This window comes from Nicotiana attenuata, unplaced genomic scaffold, assembly GCF_001879085.1.
Source record: "Nicotiana attenuata strain UT unplaced genomic scaffold, NIATTr2, whole genome shotgun sequence".
NCBI lineage: Eukaryota > Viridiplantae > Streptophyta > Magnoliopsida > Solanales > Solanaceae > Nicotiana > Nicotiana attenuata.
Genome location: NW_017670767.1, coordinates 433195 through 451005, shown reverse-complemented (window position 1 = coordinate 451005; position 17811 = coordinate 433195). Strand labels below are relative to the sequence as shown.

General features: G+C 38.0%; 3 protein-coding genes across 3 annotated transcripts; 1 reads left to right on the top strand and 2 right to left on the bottom strand.

Annotated features, from left to right (window-relative positions):
* Nucleotides 1–792: 792 nt before the first annotated feature.
* LOC109243145 (DEAD-box ATP-dependent RNA helicase 39) lies at nt 793–7440 on the top strand. The gene is made up of 9 exons (XM_019410048.1): nt 793–1438; nt 3210–3305; nt 3389–3577; nt 3647–3787; nt 4569–4709; nt 5307–5449; nt 6002–6131; nt 6238–6286; nt 6855–7440. The coding sequence occupies exons 1-9, from the start codon at nt 896–898 to the stop codon at nt 7304–7306; spliced, it is 1884 nt and encodes a 627-aa protein (XP_019265593.1). The 5' UTR covers nt 793–895; the 3' UTR covers nt 7307–7440.
* Nucleotides 7441–8106: 666 nt separating this feature from the next.
* LOC109243144 (probable LRR receptor-like serine/threonine-protein kinase At1g34110) lies at nt 8107–12997 on the bottom strand. The gene is made up of 2 exons (XM_019410047.1): nt 9055–12997; nt 8107–8754 (listed from the first exon to the last, which is right to left on the bottom strand). The coding sequence occupies exons 1-2, from the start codon at nt 12032–12034 to the stop codon at nt 8375–8377; spliced, it is 3360 nt and encodes a 1119-aa protein (XP_019265592.1). The 5' UTR covers nt 12035–12997; the 3' UTR covers nt 8107–8374.
* A 3392-nt stretch (nt 12998–16389) lies between these two features.
* Nucleotides 16390–17524, bottom strand: LOC109243135. The gene is made up of 2 exons (XM_019410035.1): nt 16884–17524; nt 16390–16570 (listed from the first exon to the last, which is right to left on the bottom strand). Exons 1-2 carry the CDS (start codon nt 17522–17524, stop codon nt 16390–16392), a joined length of 822 nt encoding a protein of 273 aa, XP_019265580.1.
* Nucleotides 17525–17811: the final 287 nt, after the last annotated feature.

Here is a 17811-nt window from a genome sequence, read left to right as displayed (position 1 = left end):
AAACTATGCAATAGTTAAGAGTAGATTGAATAGTAAAACAAGTCGACAAAAATCACATATTCGTGATTATTATTAAAATACAAGTTTGAAGATAGAATGCAGTAACGTGATCAGTATTAAAAGAAGAAAAAAAGGCAATTCAATGCACTAAGCTTCCGCTATGCGCGGGGACCGAGGAAGGGCTGTATCACAAACAACTGAACAAGGGTCTATTGTATGCAGTCTTACCCGCATTTATGCAAAAGTATGTTTCAACGGTTCGAACTCGTGGCATCCTGATCATATGACATTAACTTTGCTAGTTATATTAAAGCTCCCCTTCAATCATTATTAAAAAAGGATTTGATTTATTTTCATATTTTAGGAGTCTAACCTTTTCGGCTAATTCCTACCCTCCCTTGGCTTTGGTGAAGAAAAAAGCCATCCCTAGTGACTACAATCACATTAGCAAGATTAGACCATTGTACAATGCTAAATGTGGATAATTTCTTTTGTTTTTTCCAAAATTAATTTCTTAATAATCATTCAAATACACATTATTATTTTAAAACAATTTTCTTAAAATATCCAAACGCCTGAAACGCATGTATGATATCTAGTGGAGTAATATTTATATTCATGTATACTAGTTTGAACTATTGATAACATGTTTTTTAGTATATCAAAAAGACGAAATAACCTACTTAAAAATCTTTCATAAGCTACAGAAAAAAAAAAAAAACTCTATTTCAATATATGTCAAGATATAGGTAGGTCAAAGTTGATGAAATGATGTAGAAGATAAACATTTTGTCCTTTATACAGACATAAATAGAAGAAGTTATATATCAGAACTGAAGGCTATGTACTCCATTTGAATCAAAACCAAAACACACACAGAAACACAAAGATCAAAATGGGAGGAACAGGAAGAGCACTGCTAAACCTCTCTCTCACTTCCTCCTCCACTTCTTCCCTCCGTTTCTCTTTCTCTCTCCTCCCTTCCCGTTTTCCTTTCCCCACAAAACCACTTCTTCCCCACCCCCCTAGGGTTTTACTAGGGTTTAGACCCCTTTGTTCTACCACCACCACAACTACTACTGCTGAAGAATCACTAATTCAACCCATTAAGCATTCAATTCTTTTAGAAAGGCTTAGACTTAGACACCTTAAAGAATCTGCAAAGCTCACAATAGAACCCAAACAATTAACACAAAAATTCAGAGCTGAAGTGGATGATGATGGAGTTAAGAAGAGTAAGAAAAAGGCGGTGGCATCGAGTTTTGAGGAGTTAGGTTTGAGTGAAGAGGTTATGGGGGCGTTAGGTGAAATGGGTATTGAAGTGCCCACTGAGATTCAGTCAATTGGGATACCTGCTGTGATTGAAGGGAAAAGTGTGGTTTTGGGTTCACATACGGGTTCTGGCAAGACTCTTGCTTATATGTTGCCTATTGTTCAGGTGAAACATTCATATAACTAAGCATATTTTAACCTTCAATTTTTTATAAAATGTGATTTTGCTTCCTTTATATAGGTAATATGTTACATTTAAACTAATATTAAAACTGTATTATTCCCCTCGATTATGGAGTAACAGTCCAATAACATAAAACATGGTAGTCTAGTCCAATGATGTAATGGTATATGATTCCTTGAATTTGTGAAGATTCACAAGCAGAGTAACCAAAAGTGCATAGTTCAATTTATTGAAGGTTACATTTGCTTAATTAGACATCACAAAGATCAAAATTAGAATTTGCTGATTTTTGATGGACTAAAAGTGCAAATTTCCCTTGGTCGTTTGATTATCGATAATAGCTTGTACTTGTTGTTATTAGTTATCGAGTAATACTTGCTGTAGTTTTCTGTCCCATTTTTCTTCTTAGGCTACTGTGTAGGAGATGGTTTGGATTACTCTAGCTACATTTCATTTAAGAGAAAAAAATGCTTCATTGAAGATGATTGCACTATGCAGCCTGAAATTCCAACAATTTGAACGAAAATGAATTATATCATTCTATCAACTACACTTCAATCCAAAACTAGTCGGGTCGACTGTAGGATAAATACTCTGTGTCATTCCAAATAGCTTGTACTTGTTGTTATTAGTTATTGAGTGATACTTGCTGTAGTTTTTTGTCCCGTTTTTCTTCTTAGGTTAGTGTGTAGGAGATGGTTTGGATTACTCTTGCTTCATTTCATTTAGGAGGAAAAAATGCTTCATCGATGATGATGCGCTATGCAGCCTGAAATTCCAACAATTTGAACGAAAATGAATTATATCAATCTATAAACTACACTTCAATCCAAAACTAGTTGCGTCGACTGTAGGATAAATACTCTGTATCATTCCATTATTGAGTGAATGGTCTTTTAGGGAAAAATTGGGGTAATCTAGAACATGATGCACTTATTCTATACTGAAAAATCTCTTACCAAAAAACAAAAAAGAAAAAAAAGATGAACTCCTAGAAACACTAGGCCTAGTGTAAGTGTAGAAACATCAATTAAGCCTAAATGCCAACCAAATGGTATCACATATGCAGTTCTTTTGCTTCCATTCTATTCTGGAAATGTATTATATGTAAAAATAAATATTCACTCGCACGAATGAATCAACATTCTGCATTTACCACACTCTGTTTGGGGGGTTATAAACAGATCATCTGAACTTTTTTGCAATTTCTTTTCTGGGTTTTCATTTGTGTGTAGCAAGAGGGTAAATATATAGAAGAAGAAACTTGTGTGGAACAAGAATTAGAGAGAGAGGTTAACCTTTCCTTATCAAAAAAGGTTAACTTGGGAACTTGCTTTGTCCTAGTCTAGCAATTTTAAGGAGACTTGTACATATGGCCTTATTCGATGATACAGACACATACTTTATCATTGGTTGCATACTCCTCGTCCAACTTCGCTTCGCTTTGCATAAAAATGAATGATTCAGTCTGACAATTTCTTTGTAGCTATCAAACATCATGCCAGTGGGAATGTCTTCTGCAAAATAGAGCTTCCTTGTGTTGAAAAGTGTATTTGCATTTAGCTTTGTAGGTTTTAAAGAATTTAACAGGTTTAAGTTGCACAAACTTCACTGACTGATGTATCAGTGAACCAATGTATAAACACTCATGTCTTCAGGTAACATGGTATTAAAGCTGATTAGTGGGTTAACTCTTATTCAAAGTTCTTTATTCGTTTTAGCCTGATTTGAGGTATGGTGTTTAATATTTTAGTTGTTGAGACAAGAAGAGGAATTGCATGGTATGCACATGAAGCCTAGACGCCCCCGAGCTGTTGTGCTATGCCCTACTAGGGAGCTCTGTGAGCAGGTTTATTTACCATTTCGGAAACTAACAATTTTGTTAAAAGTGAGAGAATTCTTCCGGTTAACAGAATCCAATTGCCATTGCAGGTTTTTCGTGTAGCAAAGTCTATCAGTCATCATGCGCGGTTCAGATCTACCATGGTTAGTGGCGGCGGCCGTTTGAGACCTCAAGAAGATTCTTTGGGTGGCCCAATTGACATGATTGTGGGGACTCCAGGCAGGGTTCTACAACATATAGAAGAGGGAAACGTGGTTTATGGTGACATCAGATACTTGGTAATTGTTATTGGTTTCCGGAGTAGGTACTTTGTTTCCAAATATCTTACTGTGAAAATTTCTGGATAGGTCTTGGATGAGGCTGATACCATGTTTGATCGCGGTTTTGGTCCTGATATACGAAAATTTCTTGCACCACTGAAAAACCGTGCTTCGAAGCCTGGTGATGAAGGATTTCAAACCGTGTTGGTGACAGCAACAATGACAAAGGTATGCCAAGTGGATTATGAAAAGGCTAAATAGATAATTTATTTAAAAGGTGATGGTTACTTTGGCAGAAATGTTTCTTATGTTTTTGTTTTTAAAAAAACAAAGCTTTATAGTTTAGGTTGAAGTTGATTGGCGGCAAAATTGCAATAAAGCTTTTGTCAAAAGGTTAATGTCATCTAACCTTTTGATTGACATAAGTGGAACTAAATGTCTCCAGACCCTTTTTAGATTTGTCAAAAGGGTAATGTCATGTACCTTCTGAGTGTGTATTTACTGAACTATGTAGAAATTTTCAAGGAGTTAAAAAACTCAGTAAAGGAAAGATGGGCCAGAACAATGCATAGAGCTTTGTCCCATAAATTTCAGTAATGGATGCAACACTTAATATTGATGTATAATTATCCTTCTTTCACTGGGTTTGGGAAGGATATTTATATATGCACTGAAAGACTAATAAAGCTAGAATGCAAAGTTTTATTTGGATCACTATGTCATGTGCAAGACAAGGAGAATTTCATCTAGTACAGCAGAAAGCGGTGTTATCATTGTATTATGTCACTCTATTAACTACTAAGGGTATTAAGGTAAGTGGCCTGTCATCAAAGTTATTCTTTAACCTGCCGCTAGTAGGTATGCGCTGATTAGGCATGCGGTACGGCTTATTTCTAGTGATGTAGAATTATTTGCATGTGATCATCTCAATCTTACCCATTTTAAATTGATTCAGTGTGCAAGTTTTCTACTTCGAGGTGGTTTCAGCTGATATTTGTATGCTTTGCAGGCAGTTCAAAAGTTGGTTGACGAGGAGTTTCAAGGGATTCAGCATTTGCGTACTTCTACATTACATAAGAAGATTGCTTCTGCTCGTCATGATTTCATCAAACTTTCAGGTTCTGAGAACAAGCTGGAGGCGTTGCTACAGGTGTGGCACTATTTATGTACCCTTTCCCGTCATTCCAGGCATGTCTATGAGTGTGTACGTACAGCGTGATATGATAGCTGTATCTAATGGGAAGCAACAGAAAAAAAATAAATCTAGATGAAATATGAGTGTGGATCTTTTAGTTCGTTCGGGAATTTTCCAGACATTGATTTTGTCCACATTTCTCAAACAAGACTTTTCATCTTGGGATCGAGGAATCTAAGTGAAGAATAACTAGTGGACAAACTGTTTCATGCATCTAATGAAGAAATTCTGCTGTTATCGTTAGAGTTCTATGGGGTTTTACTGTCACTAATTGAAAATTTTGGTCAATTTGCTGGAGAAAGAAGAAATGATTAAGATTTAACAGCACTCCTCTTGTTGTTGTCTCTTGGCTTTAGTGACATAGGTATAGCACTCAACGTTCGCAGTTTCATGTTACAATTTGAGTTGATATTAGATGTGAATTCTTGCCATGGGTGGCAATGTACAAGTTGTTCACAAAACGACAAAAAGCCTTGCGTGTAATTGTGCTCATTGTAGCTCACAATATATAAAGCAGCAAAGCTTTCTGATTTACATTATGCAATTCTCCAGGTTCTTGAGCCAAGTTTAGCAAAGGGCAATAGAGTGATGGTATTCTGTAACACGTTGAATTCCAGTCGTGCTGTGGATCACTTTCTCAGTGAAAACCAATTTTCTACTGTTAACTACCATGGGGAAGTTCCAGCTGAACAAAGGTAAGAAGAGAGAAGTTGAATAATATTCCTGCAACAGGCAACACATTGCCTAGTCTACTACCCTGACTCTTGTCTTAATCGTTTTGCTTTTACTTTGAGTCTTTGGCCTCCTTCATACTACAGTCCCTTTACGTACCCTTCACTTTTAGTTTCTGACTTTATCATTGATTGGTTATCATTCATCGTCCTGAGGAACATAAGAACGAGACATCTTGTTTGTCATTCTTTATTTTGACATTATTCTGGTGTTGTCCTCCACTATGATTATATTCTCTTTTGCTGCTGTTGTGCATTTATCCTCCAGTTAAAAGATGGAAATACAGCAATAGCCTCAATTTGCAACTCAACTTTATAAATACTGAACTATCTCCTGTTCAAAAAAGACGCTGAACTTTTTCTTGGGTGAAAGATTCTAAGATGTTAGAAAGTCAAGATTGATGAAATGTCCATGAAGTTGTAATGGAGTTATGGTCCCTGTAATGTAAGAATTGCTCCATCAAGTTTTAGATGCTGCACTTTTTCCCTCCATTGGTAACAGCATTTCTTCTGCAGGGTTGAAAACCTTGCAAAGTTTAAGAGCGATGAAGGAGATTGTCCCACTTTGGTCTGCACAGACTTGGCTGCTAGAGGACTGGATTTAGATGTGGATCATGTCGTCATGTTTGATTTCCCTAAGAATTCTGTAAGCACCTGCTCGTGTTTTGCCTAACATGTCATCTTCTTGTCATTACAAGCTAAAACAGTTTGTGTATGTTTAAATCCTTATCCTTTTCTTTTGCCTGTTCTAGATTGATTATCTCCATCGCACTGGAAGGACTGCTCGTATGGGTGCCAAAGGTTGGTTTGCATGAATCTTAAAACAATTCGTTTTCCTAGTTGAGTTTAGTCCTTCACTTGACAGCTTTTTGTTGGTACTGTGAATGCAGAGCATGTTTGCTCGTTACATAAACTAGATGTGCATTCTCAGTAATCGTAGTTGTTTTTCCTTTCCCTGAGAATAAATTTTTTGATAAGGTAACTACTCATCGAACATAATGGGGGAAGACCCCCGGTATATAAGTGGTATAAAAGAAGTGGATAACCTACCCCAAACATGCTATCCACAAAATGCACCCTAACATCTATGCTAACAGGAATCTCGTTAGTGCTCCAAAAGGTCAACAAATGCAAGAAGTTAGTCCTAGTCTATCCAATAGTATTCTCTTTCCAGAGGAAATTATCACGGTGCCTCATGGTGATTTTGATAATGTTGCTTTGCGTGCTTGGTTTTTGAATGATGCATGTGCTTCATACTTCATATATGCACCTTTGAAATTCTTATTGCTCATCATTTAGGTTATAATTTGTTTTAGTTGACAGCTCTCAGGCCTGCAAAGTTTCCAATATAACTTTTTTGCATGTGTAGGGAAAGTTACAAGTTTGGTTGCCAAAAAGGACTTGCTTTTAGCCGCTCGCATCGAGGAAGCCATGATGAAGAATGAGAGCTTGGAGGCTCTCTCAGTAGACGGTGTCAAAAGGGATATTGCCAGGTCTCGCATAACTGAACAGAAGGACAAGCGTGAAAAGTTGGTCAAAGTTTCAAATTCAAGAGGCAAGGCTAAAGCTTCCACAGGTAAATCCTCCAGTGTTGGCAGAAAGACCGATTCAAAAAAATCTCCCGGAGCAAAGTCTGGCAAAGTACCAGCTAAGTCAAAACCAAAGATAGCAATCAAGGTATCAAAGAGGGTTAGCACTTCCACCGGTAAGAAACGAGGAGACAGCCGAAGCTCTAGCATCTCCACGTCGAAACTAAATGTTGTTGGATTCAGGGGCAGGAGTTCATCATCGAGTAAAAACGCAAATGTTAGGGCTGGTTAACATGCCTAGGTTTCAATCATGTATACTGAATTTTGTTTTCTTTTCTTTCTCCTTGTAAAATTTATGGTTAGTCATTTTGATATTTTCAGTCATCATATTGTGCAATGTCAAGAGCCCTTCTCCATGACTTGTCATTGTTGTTCCCTTTTTGTCACTATATTGCAATTGTCAGACTGTTCAGAACGTGAGTGACCCTCTGTTATCAGAAACGGAGAAAATCTCTTCTTGAATATGGAAATTTTCGACCAACGATTCCATGACTTTTGCTTGAACGTTCTGCCAAAAGGATGGTGAGCTGAGGTGAGCCTTACCACTTCCTGCAAAAGTTCTTGTAACCCAAGAATTCCTGAAGAAAAAAAAAAAGCTCGATTATGCATTCACTTTTTTCGCAATTCTCTCCTGCTAATTGCCTACCCCTCAAAACCTAAAAAACAGGTTGGACTGGGAAAACCTCAGCAAAGATTCACTCTGTGAGACGTTTAGTAGTCCCTGACTTGGTCTTAGAAGCGAAAGTCTCAGCCGCTGGTTGGACTCTTGACCTCTATAGGAACCCCTTTTCAATCAAGAAAGAGAAATCAATTCGCGATGATGAAATTTTGTCACCTGTAAGTTTATCTCTCATTCTCCACTCTTTTTCTTACCACCATTAAAATTGAATTATTTTACTATTGATTGAAAACCTTTGCACACCTCTGCTGACAAGCTAATTGATTAGTCCAATTCCATGAGCATGGTGTAGTTGTTGCTTGCTGAATTTCTGTTTTTTTTAAGGGTAAATTTTGAACCTTTCCATCAACTTGCCAATGGCAGACTAAAATGTGACGAACTGTAATCACTATAAGCAAATTATGCAGCATAAAGAATAGTAGTGAAGAAATAAAGAGGCAACTAAGCTAACACTAAATGTTTTCTGAAACTGTGCAAGAATCCCTACACTAATCTATGCCTGGAAACTTGAATTCTACTCTTTTCCTACAATGACTACCCTTTCTTCTACCTTGGCAACAGAGAAAATAAATGCCTACACCTCTAAAATAAAAGAGACAGGAAAGATAAGCAAAAAAAGAATCAACTTTGAGTTGACTGATTTATTAAAGGCTGAGAAGTTTTTCCAAATTCTTCAGGTGGGCTCTTCACTTCCATTAGAAGTGCCACCACTTCTTTCATGGTTGGCCTTTCACTTGGTGATGAATTCACACAGAACATAGCTATTCCAAGTGTTTGTAGCATTTCTTCCACCATTTGATCTGGTAAACCCTGTAGCTTTGAGTCGAGAATCGAAACAGCTGGTTCAAAGCTTCCCATCTTCTTCTTTACCCACTCAACAATGTGTAGTCCATCACCAATCTGAGGCTCAATTGCACTACGTCCACTCAGTATTTCCAGCAACACCACTCCATAACTGTAGACATCGCTTTTTTCTGTTATATTCACTGTGTATCCATATTCTGCAACCATAGTGGTAAAAATTCATGTCAAAATCTATGAGCACAACTTGTTTAGCTTACACTTCCAAATTTGACTATAAATTACAACATTGTGACTTGACCTATAACTGAAAGCTGTTAAAGACATAATTAAGTAAATAAAAGTATACGCTCTCTAACAGCTTAAGCTTTTAGATAAGATGGGTATGCAATTCAATACAAACATAAAAAACATCATATTTATTAAGTAAACGAAAAAAGATTGTCCGATAAAAGCAGCCAACATTTAAGATGAGAAATAGAAAGTTGAAAGATACATGCCTGGAGCTATATACCCATAAGATCCTGCTACTCTGGACATCGCTTGATAATTTGGAGAATTCATCAGCTTTGCAAGTCCAAAATCTGCTAAATAAGCCTCAAATTTGGAGTCAAGGAGTATGTTGTTGCACTTGACATCTCTATGAAGAATTGCTGGCACACAGTAATGGTGAAGATAAGCAAGTCCTTGAGCTGATCCAACTGCAATCTTGTACCTGATTTCCCAGTCCAAGTTCCTGTTGCTTTGCAAGAGCTGTTGAAGATTACCATTTGAAATGTAGTTGTAGAGAAGAAGCTTAACGCTCTTGTTTGAACAGTATCCAAGGAGCTTCACTATGTTGCGATGCCTTATGTGACCGAGAATTTGAATTTCAGCAGCGAAAGAATCTATTGGTTCCTCATCTTTCTTTGTTTTCCAGAGTTTCTTCACTGCAATCAACTCGCCATTTGGCATTTCTGCTCTATAAACAACTCCCGAACAGCCTTTCCCAATTATGTTTTCGTCTTTCAAGCAATCCAAGATGTTGTCAATGGTGAAATTTGCCTTCTGGAAGGGGATGAAAGTCCACGGATAGGAAAAATCTTCTGCCCCTACTGCAGAGGCTGACATGCCTGAGGATTTCTCAAATTCATATCTCCGCTTCCTTGTCACAAAAAACCACGTTGCCAGGACTGCTATGGCAACAGATATCACAATCACTGCAACCAAAGCTTTGGTTTTTACAGACTTGAATCCGGTCCTTCCAGTTATATGAGCAGAACAAGCTGAGCCATCAATTGATTCACAAAGGTGTAAATTATCAAGAAAAGAGTTTGATGTGAGTGTTCTGAAGAATGGTGTTGCAGGAATAGGCCCTGAAAAATTATTGTAAGATACATTTAAAGTAGTGAGACTGGTCAGAGAGCTTAGAATTGCGATGTTCCCATTCAGCATATTGTGAGAAATATCAAGAGATTGCAACCGTGTCAATCCGGATAACGTTTCAGGGAGTTTTCCTGTGAAACGGTTTGAGCTCAAATCCAAACTGATTGTTAAGCTTGTCATATAACCAATCTCAGGTGAAATTGCACCAGATAAACTATTGGAGCTCAAGTCAAGTAGAGTTAACTTCTGCAAGTTGCTAAATGACTTTGGAATTGGACCAGTAAGCAGATTATTGCTGAGAATAAGTTTGTTCAAGTAACTGAGATTACCAAAACTCCCTGGAATCTCACCAGTGAAGCTGTTCTTGCTGAGATCAAGCTGCTCTAAGTTCACGAGCTCTCCCAACGTTGATGGTATTTCCCCGGTTAGGTAATTGTTATGCACATCCAACAGCTCAAGAACCGTAATGTTGGCAACTTCAGATGGTAATGCACCAGAGAAATGGTTCATGTATAAATCAAGAAACACAAGATTCTGCAACTGTCCTATCTCCTTCGATATTGGTCCAGAAAACTGATTTTCACCGAGCCTCAACCTCACCAGAGACTGGCATTGTGCCACACTTCGAGGCAAACTTCCCGTTAACGAATTCCCAAGAAGCAACAACCTACTCAGCTTCTTCAAACTGAATATCTCTTCAGGTATTGAACCAGTGAGATTGTTCCTTGACAGGTCAAGTGAATACAGTTCAGTACAGTTCCCAAAAGCAGCTGGAATGGTTCCTGAAACCGAATTCCCCCACAATAAGAAACTCTGCAAGTACTTCAAGTTCCCAACTTGCCAAGGAATAGCCCCTGATAATTGGTTCTTATCAAGCTGAAGAGCTGTTAAGCTACTACAATTACTCAACTGCATTGGAATAGCACCAGTAAGTGCATTATCCGATAAATGAAGCTGTTCAAGAACCTCTAGCTTTCCCAAATCACCCGGAATTTCACCAGACAAATCATTTGCAGAAACATCAAGAACTACAAGAGATGAACAATTTGAAAGCTCAGCCGGAACAGGGCCAGTAAGCGAATTTCCCCATAAAAGTAAGCTAGTAAGCTTTTGTAACTCGCCCAACTGAGGAGGTATTGGACCAGTGAGCTTATTCATGTGCAAATATAAGTTCCTAAGCTCTGAACACATCCCAAGTTCAGGTGGTATTGAACCAAAGACTTCAGTATCATAAATTGCTAAAGTTTGGAGATAAATTAAATAACCAAATGTGGGTGGAATAACCCCAGAAAGTCCAGTGGCCGCGACACCAAACGTTGTGAGATTGGTGAGTAGGCCTAATCGTGCTGGTATTTCGCCACTTAACTGTGGATTTCCTCCAATCCTGAATTGTTGAAGTGACACCAAGGAGCCTAATTGAGAAGGAATCGACCCGTTAAGGAGATTATCTTGGAGACAGAGGATTTCTAGTGAAGTAAGATTGGCAAGTTGTTGTGGGATTTTACCAGTCAATCTGTTTGAATTCAAGAACAGGAATTGAAGTGAAGTAAGCCCACCAAGTTCAGAGGGAATAGGCCCTGTAAGAGAGTTGGAAGAAAGGTCCAGAAGCCTAAGAAGAGTAAATGAACCAAAGGATGGAGGGATTGTGCCTGAGATATTTGTAGAAGAGAGATTGAGAAGCTGAAGGGATGAAAGGGAAGAGAGTTCAAAGGGTAAATAAGACAGATTGAGAAATGTATTTGGAAGAGAAACTGAAATAACTCTTTGTTGAGGAGAACAAGAAATGCCTTGCCAAGAACATGGAGTTAAACTTGAAGTATTCCAAGAAGAAAGTACAGAGGATGATGATTTAGCATAAGGGTCAGCTGCTTTGAGAAGAGAGAGCAAAACTTGTCCATCAGAGGAGAGAGAGTTCACTAATACAGCTTTTCTTGGACTCAAACTTATACAGAAGAAGAAAAGAATGAAAAAATATGAAAAAGTTGGTGAAGAGGTAACAAAAAGATGGATTGTCATCTTCATTTTTTGAGCCTTTGAAATGGAATAACAGTGGAAGTCAAGAAATGGCAACACAAATGGTGGAAGTGAAAGTCTACTGTAGGAGACAACATGCATGTGAATGAGGCTTAGTTTAGTGATGGGAATGCTTCAAACTCACACCATCTCCATTTCATGCACGTGAAGTAAAACTTAAAATGCTATTCTTGATATTGAAAAGAAAGTTCTATGTAAACGTTTTTTTTACCGGAAATAATGAATTCTTCCTCCACGTACGGTGGTATTACAAGTGGTTGTGGTAAAGATGGTGGCACAAAACCAAGTTATTACGTTGTTTTCCCTTCGCTCGAGTCTGTTATTTTATCTGCTTCGTGAGTAGTTTACTAATAATAGAGCATGGAGTGGAGCTTTGAGCTTTATTATCTTTCCTTATTAAATGAAACTTTTTGTGAGAGAAAATGCAGTTGTATTATATTTAAATGTCAAATTTTTCTTAACTAAAGTTTATTTAACAAAGTGATTAGTGAATGTTTTTGACAAAGTAATATCAGATGACATCCCTTATAGAAGAATATCTCCCTCAGTGAAGGAGAGGTTGCAGAAGCTTTAAATGACAAGTAGATGTTTTAATTAGACAAAAGGGTATCTAATTAATCCTTTAGTAGAAGGATAACTTTGGCCATTGAGTGAGAAGAGGTTGCAAGAATGCCTAGGGAAAGGGAGAAACATTGGAGTGATACAGCAGCGAGCGAGGCAGCTTAGGAGATTGTGAAAGATAAAAAGAAAGGGGATTGGATTAAGCAACCAATTATGTATTATCTTTCTTTTCTTAAATTCTCGTTAAAATGAGAGTTGGATTCGAGATTTGAAGGTTATAGTTTTCTATAACGATCTCAAGTTATATTTAGTAATTTTGTTAATATATATATATATAATTTATGCAAAAATTACTGAGTTTACATGAACTCGTGGCTAATACTAGGGGTGTACATGGACCGGATTTGTTCGGTTTTTATTAAAACCGAACCAAACCAACTATATCGGTTTGAATTGGTACGATTTTGTCGGGTTTTTCGAGCTTTTTTGTTACTTAAATATTATTTCAATCTTACTTTGTTAAATTTTTTATAAGTAAATATATATATATATATATATATATATATATATATATATTTAGTAAAAAATAAAAAATTGACAAACATTTGATCTATTAAAATATTCTTATGAGATAATTTTTTAATAAAATATGAAAGTTATATTTTTAATTATCTGACAATAATTTTCATCGATGTATATTTTAAGGTTAACCGAATTTAATAATTAGATATAAAAATAAATATAATACCTAAATAATGATATTTTTATTTAATTTTCAAGTATCGAAAATACCACTTTAATTTCGAAAAAGATATAAGAATTTAATAGTTCTTGACATATGAATATGTAAGAACAAAGAGATTGTCGCATTTCAATAACACTTGATAAGAACGATCATACATCATATTATTTAAAGTTAATAAATATGGAGCACTTCATATCCTATTAAATATTACATCCCATAAAAAAATTCCAAATTTTCTTGAATTTTTTTTAAAGAAATTCTATATTAAATCTTAAAAGTATATATAAAAATTATATATTTTTATATTCAATACCAAACCGAATCAAACCAAACCTCATTAAATTTTTTTAATCGATTTGATTTGACTTTTCGGTTTGATACGATTTTTCGATTCGATTTGTATCCCCTAGCTAATACTATAGATCCGGGTCTGCATGAGAGACATAATTTTTTATTTTATAGACTAGACTGTTCTCAAAGTTCGATACTCATTAAAATTAATTTGAGTAAAGCTTTCAAGAAAAAGCGTGCTTTTAGAGGACCACCTAATTAAAGCAGCTAGCTAGCTAGCTTCTTGTTTTTTCTTTCTAATATTTCTTTAATTTTACTTCTTATGTTACAGGGTAAAGTTAAAAACAAGATGGTAAATTGTCGTTTGTTTTTACTGCCATAGTCACTGAGTGAGCTACGGTGAAAATAAGTTAAAAGTGTGATTTGGTTATCGAGGAAGCGGTAGCGGCCAATGGGTCTGTTTTGGGAGTAGGGCTAAAAAAAATGTAGTCACATGAGAGAGCGAAGTAGCTTAGACTAAATTAAGGCACAAGTAACGATTAGGGTTTATCGGTATCAAACTATTCAACCAGTAAAATTTATATGCACAAAGTATTTAGATCAAACTAGTTTAAACGTATGTGCGTTGCACGTGAGTACTGCGTCAATTAATAAAAAATAATAAAAATATAAAATAACAAACAAAAGTTTGAAAATTAACAATTTAGGTTAAAATAAATGCAAGAATTTGTTTAAATAATAAAATAATTATTTTAACATAGTAGCTAAACTCAATATCTTTTGAACATGATGAGAAATTAAATTAAGTTAGTTGTATTAGCAATACGCGACATAAAAACTTTTTTTTAATCCTGTAAGAAAATGAACAGAAAACTTTCAACTTAATTCTAATTTATGAAGATATGGATTCCATTTTTTGAGAATAAAAAATAGATTAGATAGATATGTCATGATTATAAAAAAATGTTTTATGTAGAAATGAAGTTAAGATATTTTTCATAAACTATTTGACTTTTCCAAATATTACAAAGAGCTTGATAAAAATTAGAAACGTGCCATATTTTTTAATCCTTTTTTTCCGGTCAATTTTGATTCTTAATTTGTTTTTCCTTTAGTCTTTGGTTTTTATAGTTCTGTTTTCAGTATGGTGAGTTTTTTTGGTAACTTAAGTATAAAAATCTTATTCGCCATCCTCAACAACAACAATAACAACAACAACCCAGTAAAATCTTACTAGTGGGGTCTGGGGAAGGTAACGTATACGCAGACCTTACCCCTATCCTGAAGGAGTAGAGAGACTGTTTCCGAAAGACCCTCGGCTCAAGAAAATAAAAAGACAAAAGGAGAATATTAGTATTACCACATAAATCATAGGAAAAATAGGAACAACATGAAATCCAGAAGAAAGATGCGAAGCAAAAGCATTAGGTAGTAAATATGTCCTGCATTGAAAAGTGAAATAGTAAGACACAACATTGTCACTAGCTATCTTACACAAAAACCCTACCAGACTAGTCTCACAAAGATACGAAGTAAAGCAAGACTCGCTTATCTCCTAACCTATAACCCTAATACTCGACCTCCACATCTTCCTATCAAGTGTCATGTCCTTGAAAATCTGAAGTCTCGCCATATCCTGCCTTATCATTTCTCCCCAATATTTCTTAGGCCGCCCTCTACCTCTTAGCGTGCCCTCCACAACCAGCACTCACACCTCCTTACCGGAGCATCCGAGCTTCTCCGCTGACCATGCCCGAACCATCTGAGCCTCGCTTCTCGCATCTTGTCATCAATGGGGCCACGTGCACCTTCTCCCGAATATCATCATTCCTAATCTTATCAATCCTAGTGTGCCCATCCACCTCAACATCCTCATTTCTGCTACTTTCATCTTTTGGATATGTGAGTTTTTAACAAGCCAACACTCAACCCCATACATCATGGCCGGTCTAACCACCGCTTTATAGAACTTACCTTTGAGTATCGGTGGCACTCTCTTGTCACACAGGACTCCAGATGCTAACCTCCACTTCATCCATCCTACCCCAATACGGTGTATGACATCCTCGTCGATCTCCCCTCTCCCCTGGATAACCGACCCAAAGTACATGAAGCTGCCTCTGCTTGGGATGACCTGTGAGTCAAGTCTTACATCCACACCCACTTCCCCCGGCTCAGCGCTAAACTTACACTCCAGGTATTCCGTCTTCGTTCTGCTCAGTTTGAAACCCTTAGACTCAAGAGCATGTCTCCGATCCTCCAGCCTCTCGTTAACACCGGCTCGCGACTCATCAATTAGAACTATGTCATCGGCGAATAGCATGCACCATGGCACCTCCCCTTGAATATGGCATGTTAACGCTTTCATCACCAGGGCGAATAAGAACGGACTGAGCGCAGAGCCTTGGTGTAACCCCATTACAACCGGAAAATGCTCAGAGTCGCCTCCTACTGTCCTAACCCGAGTCTTAACCCCATCATACATGTCCTTAATCGCCATAATATAGGGAACCGACACATATTTTGCCTCCAAGCATCTCCAGAGAACTTCTCTAGGAACCTTGTCATACGCTTTCTCTAGATCAATAAACACCATGTGTAGATCCTTCTTCCTCTCTCTGTACAGTTCCACCAACCTCCTAACAAGGTGTATAGCTTTGCTAGTAGAACTACCCGGCATGAATTCGAACTGGTTATCGGATACAAACACTGTCATCCTCACCCTCGCTTCAACCACCCTCTCCCACACTTTCATAGTATGACTCAATAATTTGATACCCCTATAATTGTAACAACTCTAGATATCACCTTTGTTCTTATACAATGGAACCACTGTACTCTACCGCCACTCATCCGGCATCCTCTTCGCCTTAAAAATAACATTAAACAACCCAGTCAACCACTCCAAACTTGCTCTCCCCATACACTTCCAAAATTCTACCGGAATCTCGTCTGGCCCGGTTGCTCTGCCCCTATTCATCTTACGCATAGCTCCCACGACCTCCTCAACCTTGATACGCCTGCATTACCCAAAGTCACGGTGGCTCTCGGACTGCTCCAATTCGCCTAGCACAATATCCCTATCCCCTTCTTCATTCAGAAGTTTATGAAAGTAAATCTGCCATCTCCTCTTAATTTGTGCATCTTCCATCAATACTCTACCATCTTCGTCCTTGATGCATCTCACTTGGTCCAAATCCCGAGCCTTCCTCTCTATCAACTTGGCCAGCCGGAATAACGCCTTTTCCCCCCAGTTCCTTGTACATACGACTATAGGCCGTAGTCTTAGCCTCCGTGACCGCCATCTTAGCTTCCTTCCTAGCTACCTTATACCTCTCCATGCACACTCGCCTCTCATCCTCACCTATGCTCCCCACTAACTTCAGGTACGCCGCCTTCTTCGCCTCCACTTTACCTTGGACCACTTCATTCCACCACCAGTCTCCTTTGTGCCCACCAGGGACGCCCGTCGAGACCCCTAACACCACTCTCGCAGCCTCCCTTATACAGTCTGTTGTCGCTGACCACATAGTGCTCGCGTCACCACTGCTCCTCCAAGCTCCCATAGCTGACAACCGCCCTTCCAACTCTTTAGCTTTGTCCTTAGTTAAGGCTCCCCACCTGATTCTCCGCCTTCCTCGAGCGGACCTTTTCCTCCTCTTTACCATAATACCAATATCCATCACCAAGAGCCTATGCTGCATCGCTAGTATCTCACCTGGAATCACATTGCAATCCTTGCACAACCCTCTATCACACCTCCTGAGGAGGAGATAGTCAATCTGAGTCTTCGCCACTACATTTTGAAAAGTAACCAAATGCTCCTCCCTCTTCGGAAAGCTAGCGTTCGCAATCACATACCCAAAAGCCTTAGCGAAGTCCAACAGAGAAGTACATCCTTCGTTCCTCTCCCCAAAACCGAAGCCTCCATGCACCTCGCTATAACCACCTGCGGTCGTCCCAAATATGACCATTGAAATCCCCTCCTATGAATAGCTTCTCAGCAGGCGGAACCTGTCGCACAATCTCATCTAACCCCTCCCAGAAGCGCCATTTAAACTCCACATCTAGGCTTGCATACAGTGCATAGGCGCTAACGACGTTTAGGGTGCATTGTCCAACCACCAACTTAATAATCATCAATCTATCATTCACTCTTCTAACCTCAACCACAGACTCTCTACGATCCCTATCCACCAAGATACCCACTCCATTCTTATATCTCTGGACTCCTGAGTACCAAAGTTTATACCCGTTTGCG

Bases quoted from the DNA above. Each gene is read 5' to 3' on its own strand.
- LOC109243145 (XM_019410048.1), top strand. From the start codon at position 896: ATGGGAGGAACAGGAAGAGCACTGCTAAACCTCTCTCTCACTTCCTCC. The intron at 1,439-3,209 runs GTGAAACATTCA...TTAATATTTTAG, and splicing joins ATATGTTGCCTATTGTTCAG to TTGTTGAGACAAGAAGAGGA. The intron at 4,710-5,306 runs GTGTGGCACTAT...GCAATTCTCCAG, and splicing joins AGCTGGAGGCGTTGCTACAG to GTTCTTGAGCCAAGTTTAGC.
- LOC109243135 (XM_019410035.1), bottom strand. From the start codon at position 17,524: ATGGTCATATTTGGGACGACCGCAGGTGGTTATAGCGAGGTGCATGGA. The intron at 16,571-16,883 runs GTATAAGGTAGC...TGGGTAATGCAG, and splicing joins AGGCGAGTGTGCATGGAGAG to GCGTATCAAGGTTGAGGAGG.
- LOC109243144 (XM_019410047.1), bottom strand. From the start codon at position 12,034: ATGCATGTTGTCTCCTACAGTAGACTTTCACTTCCACCATTTGTGTTG. The intron at 8,755-9,054 runs GCATGTATCTTT...CTATGGTTGCAG, and splicing joins TTATGGGTATATAGCTCCAG to AATATGGATACACAGTGAAT.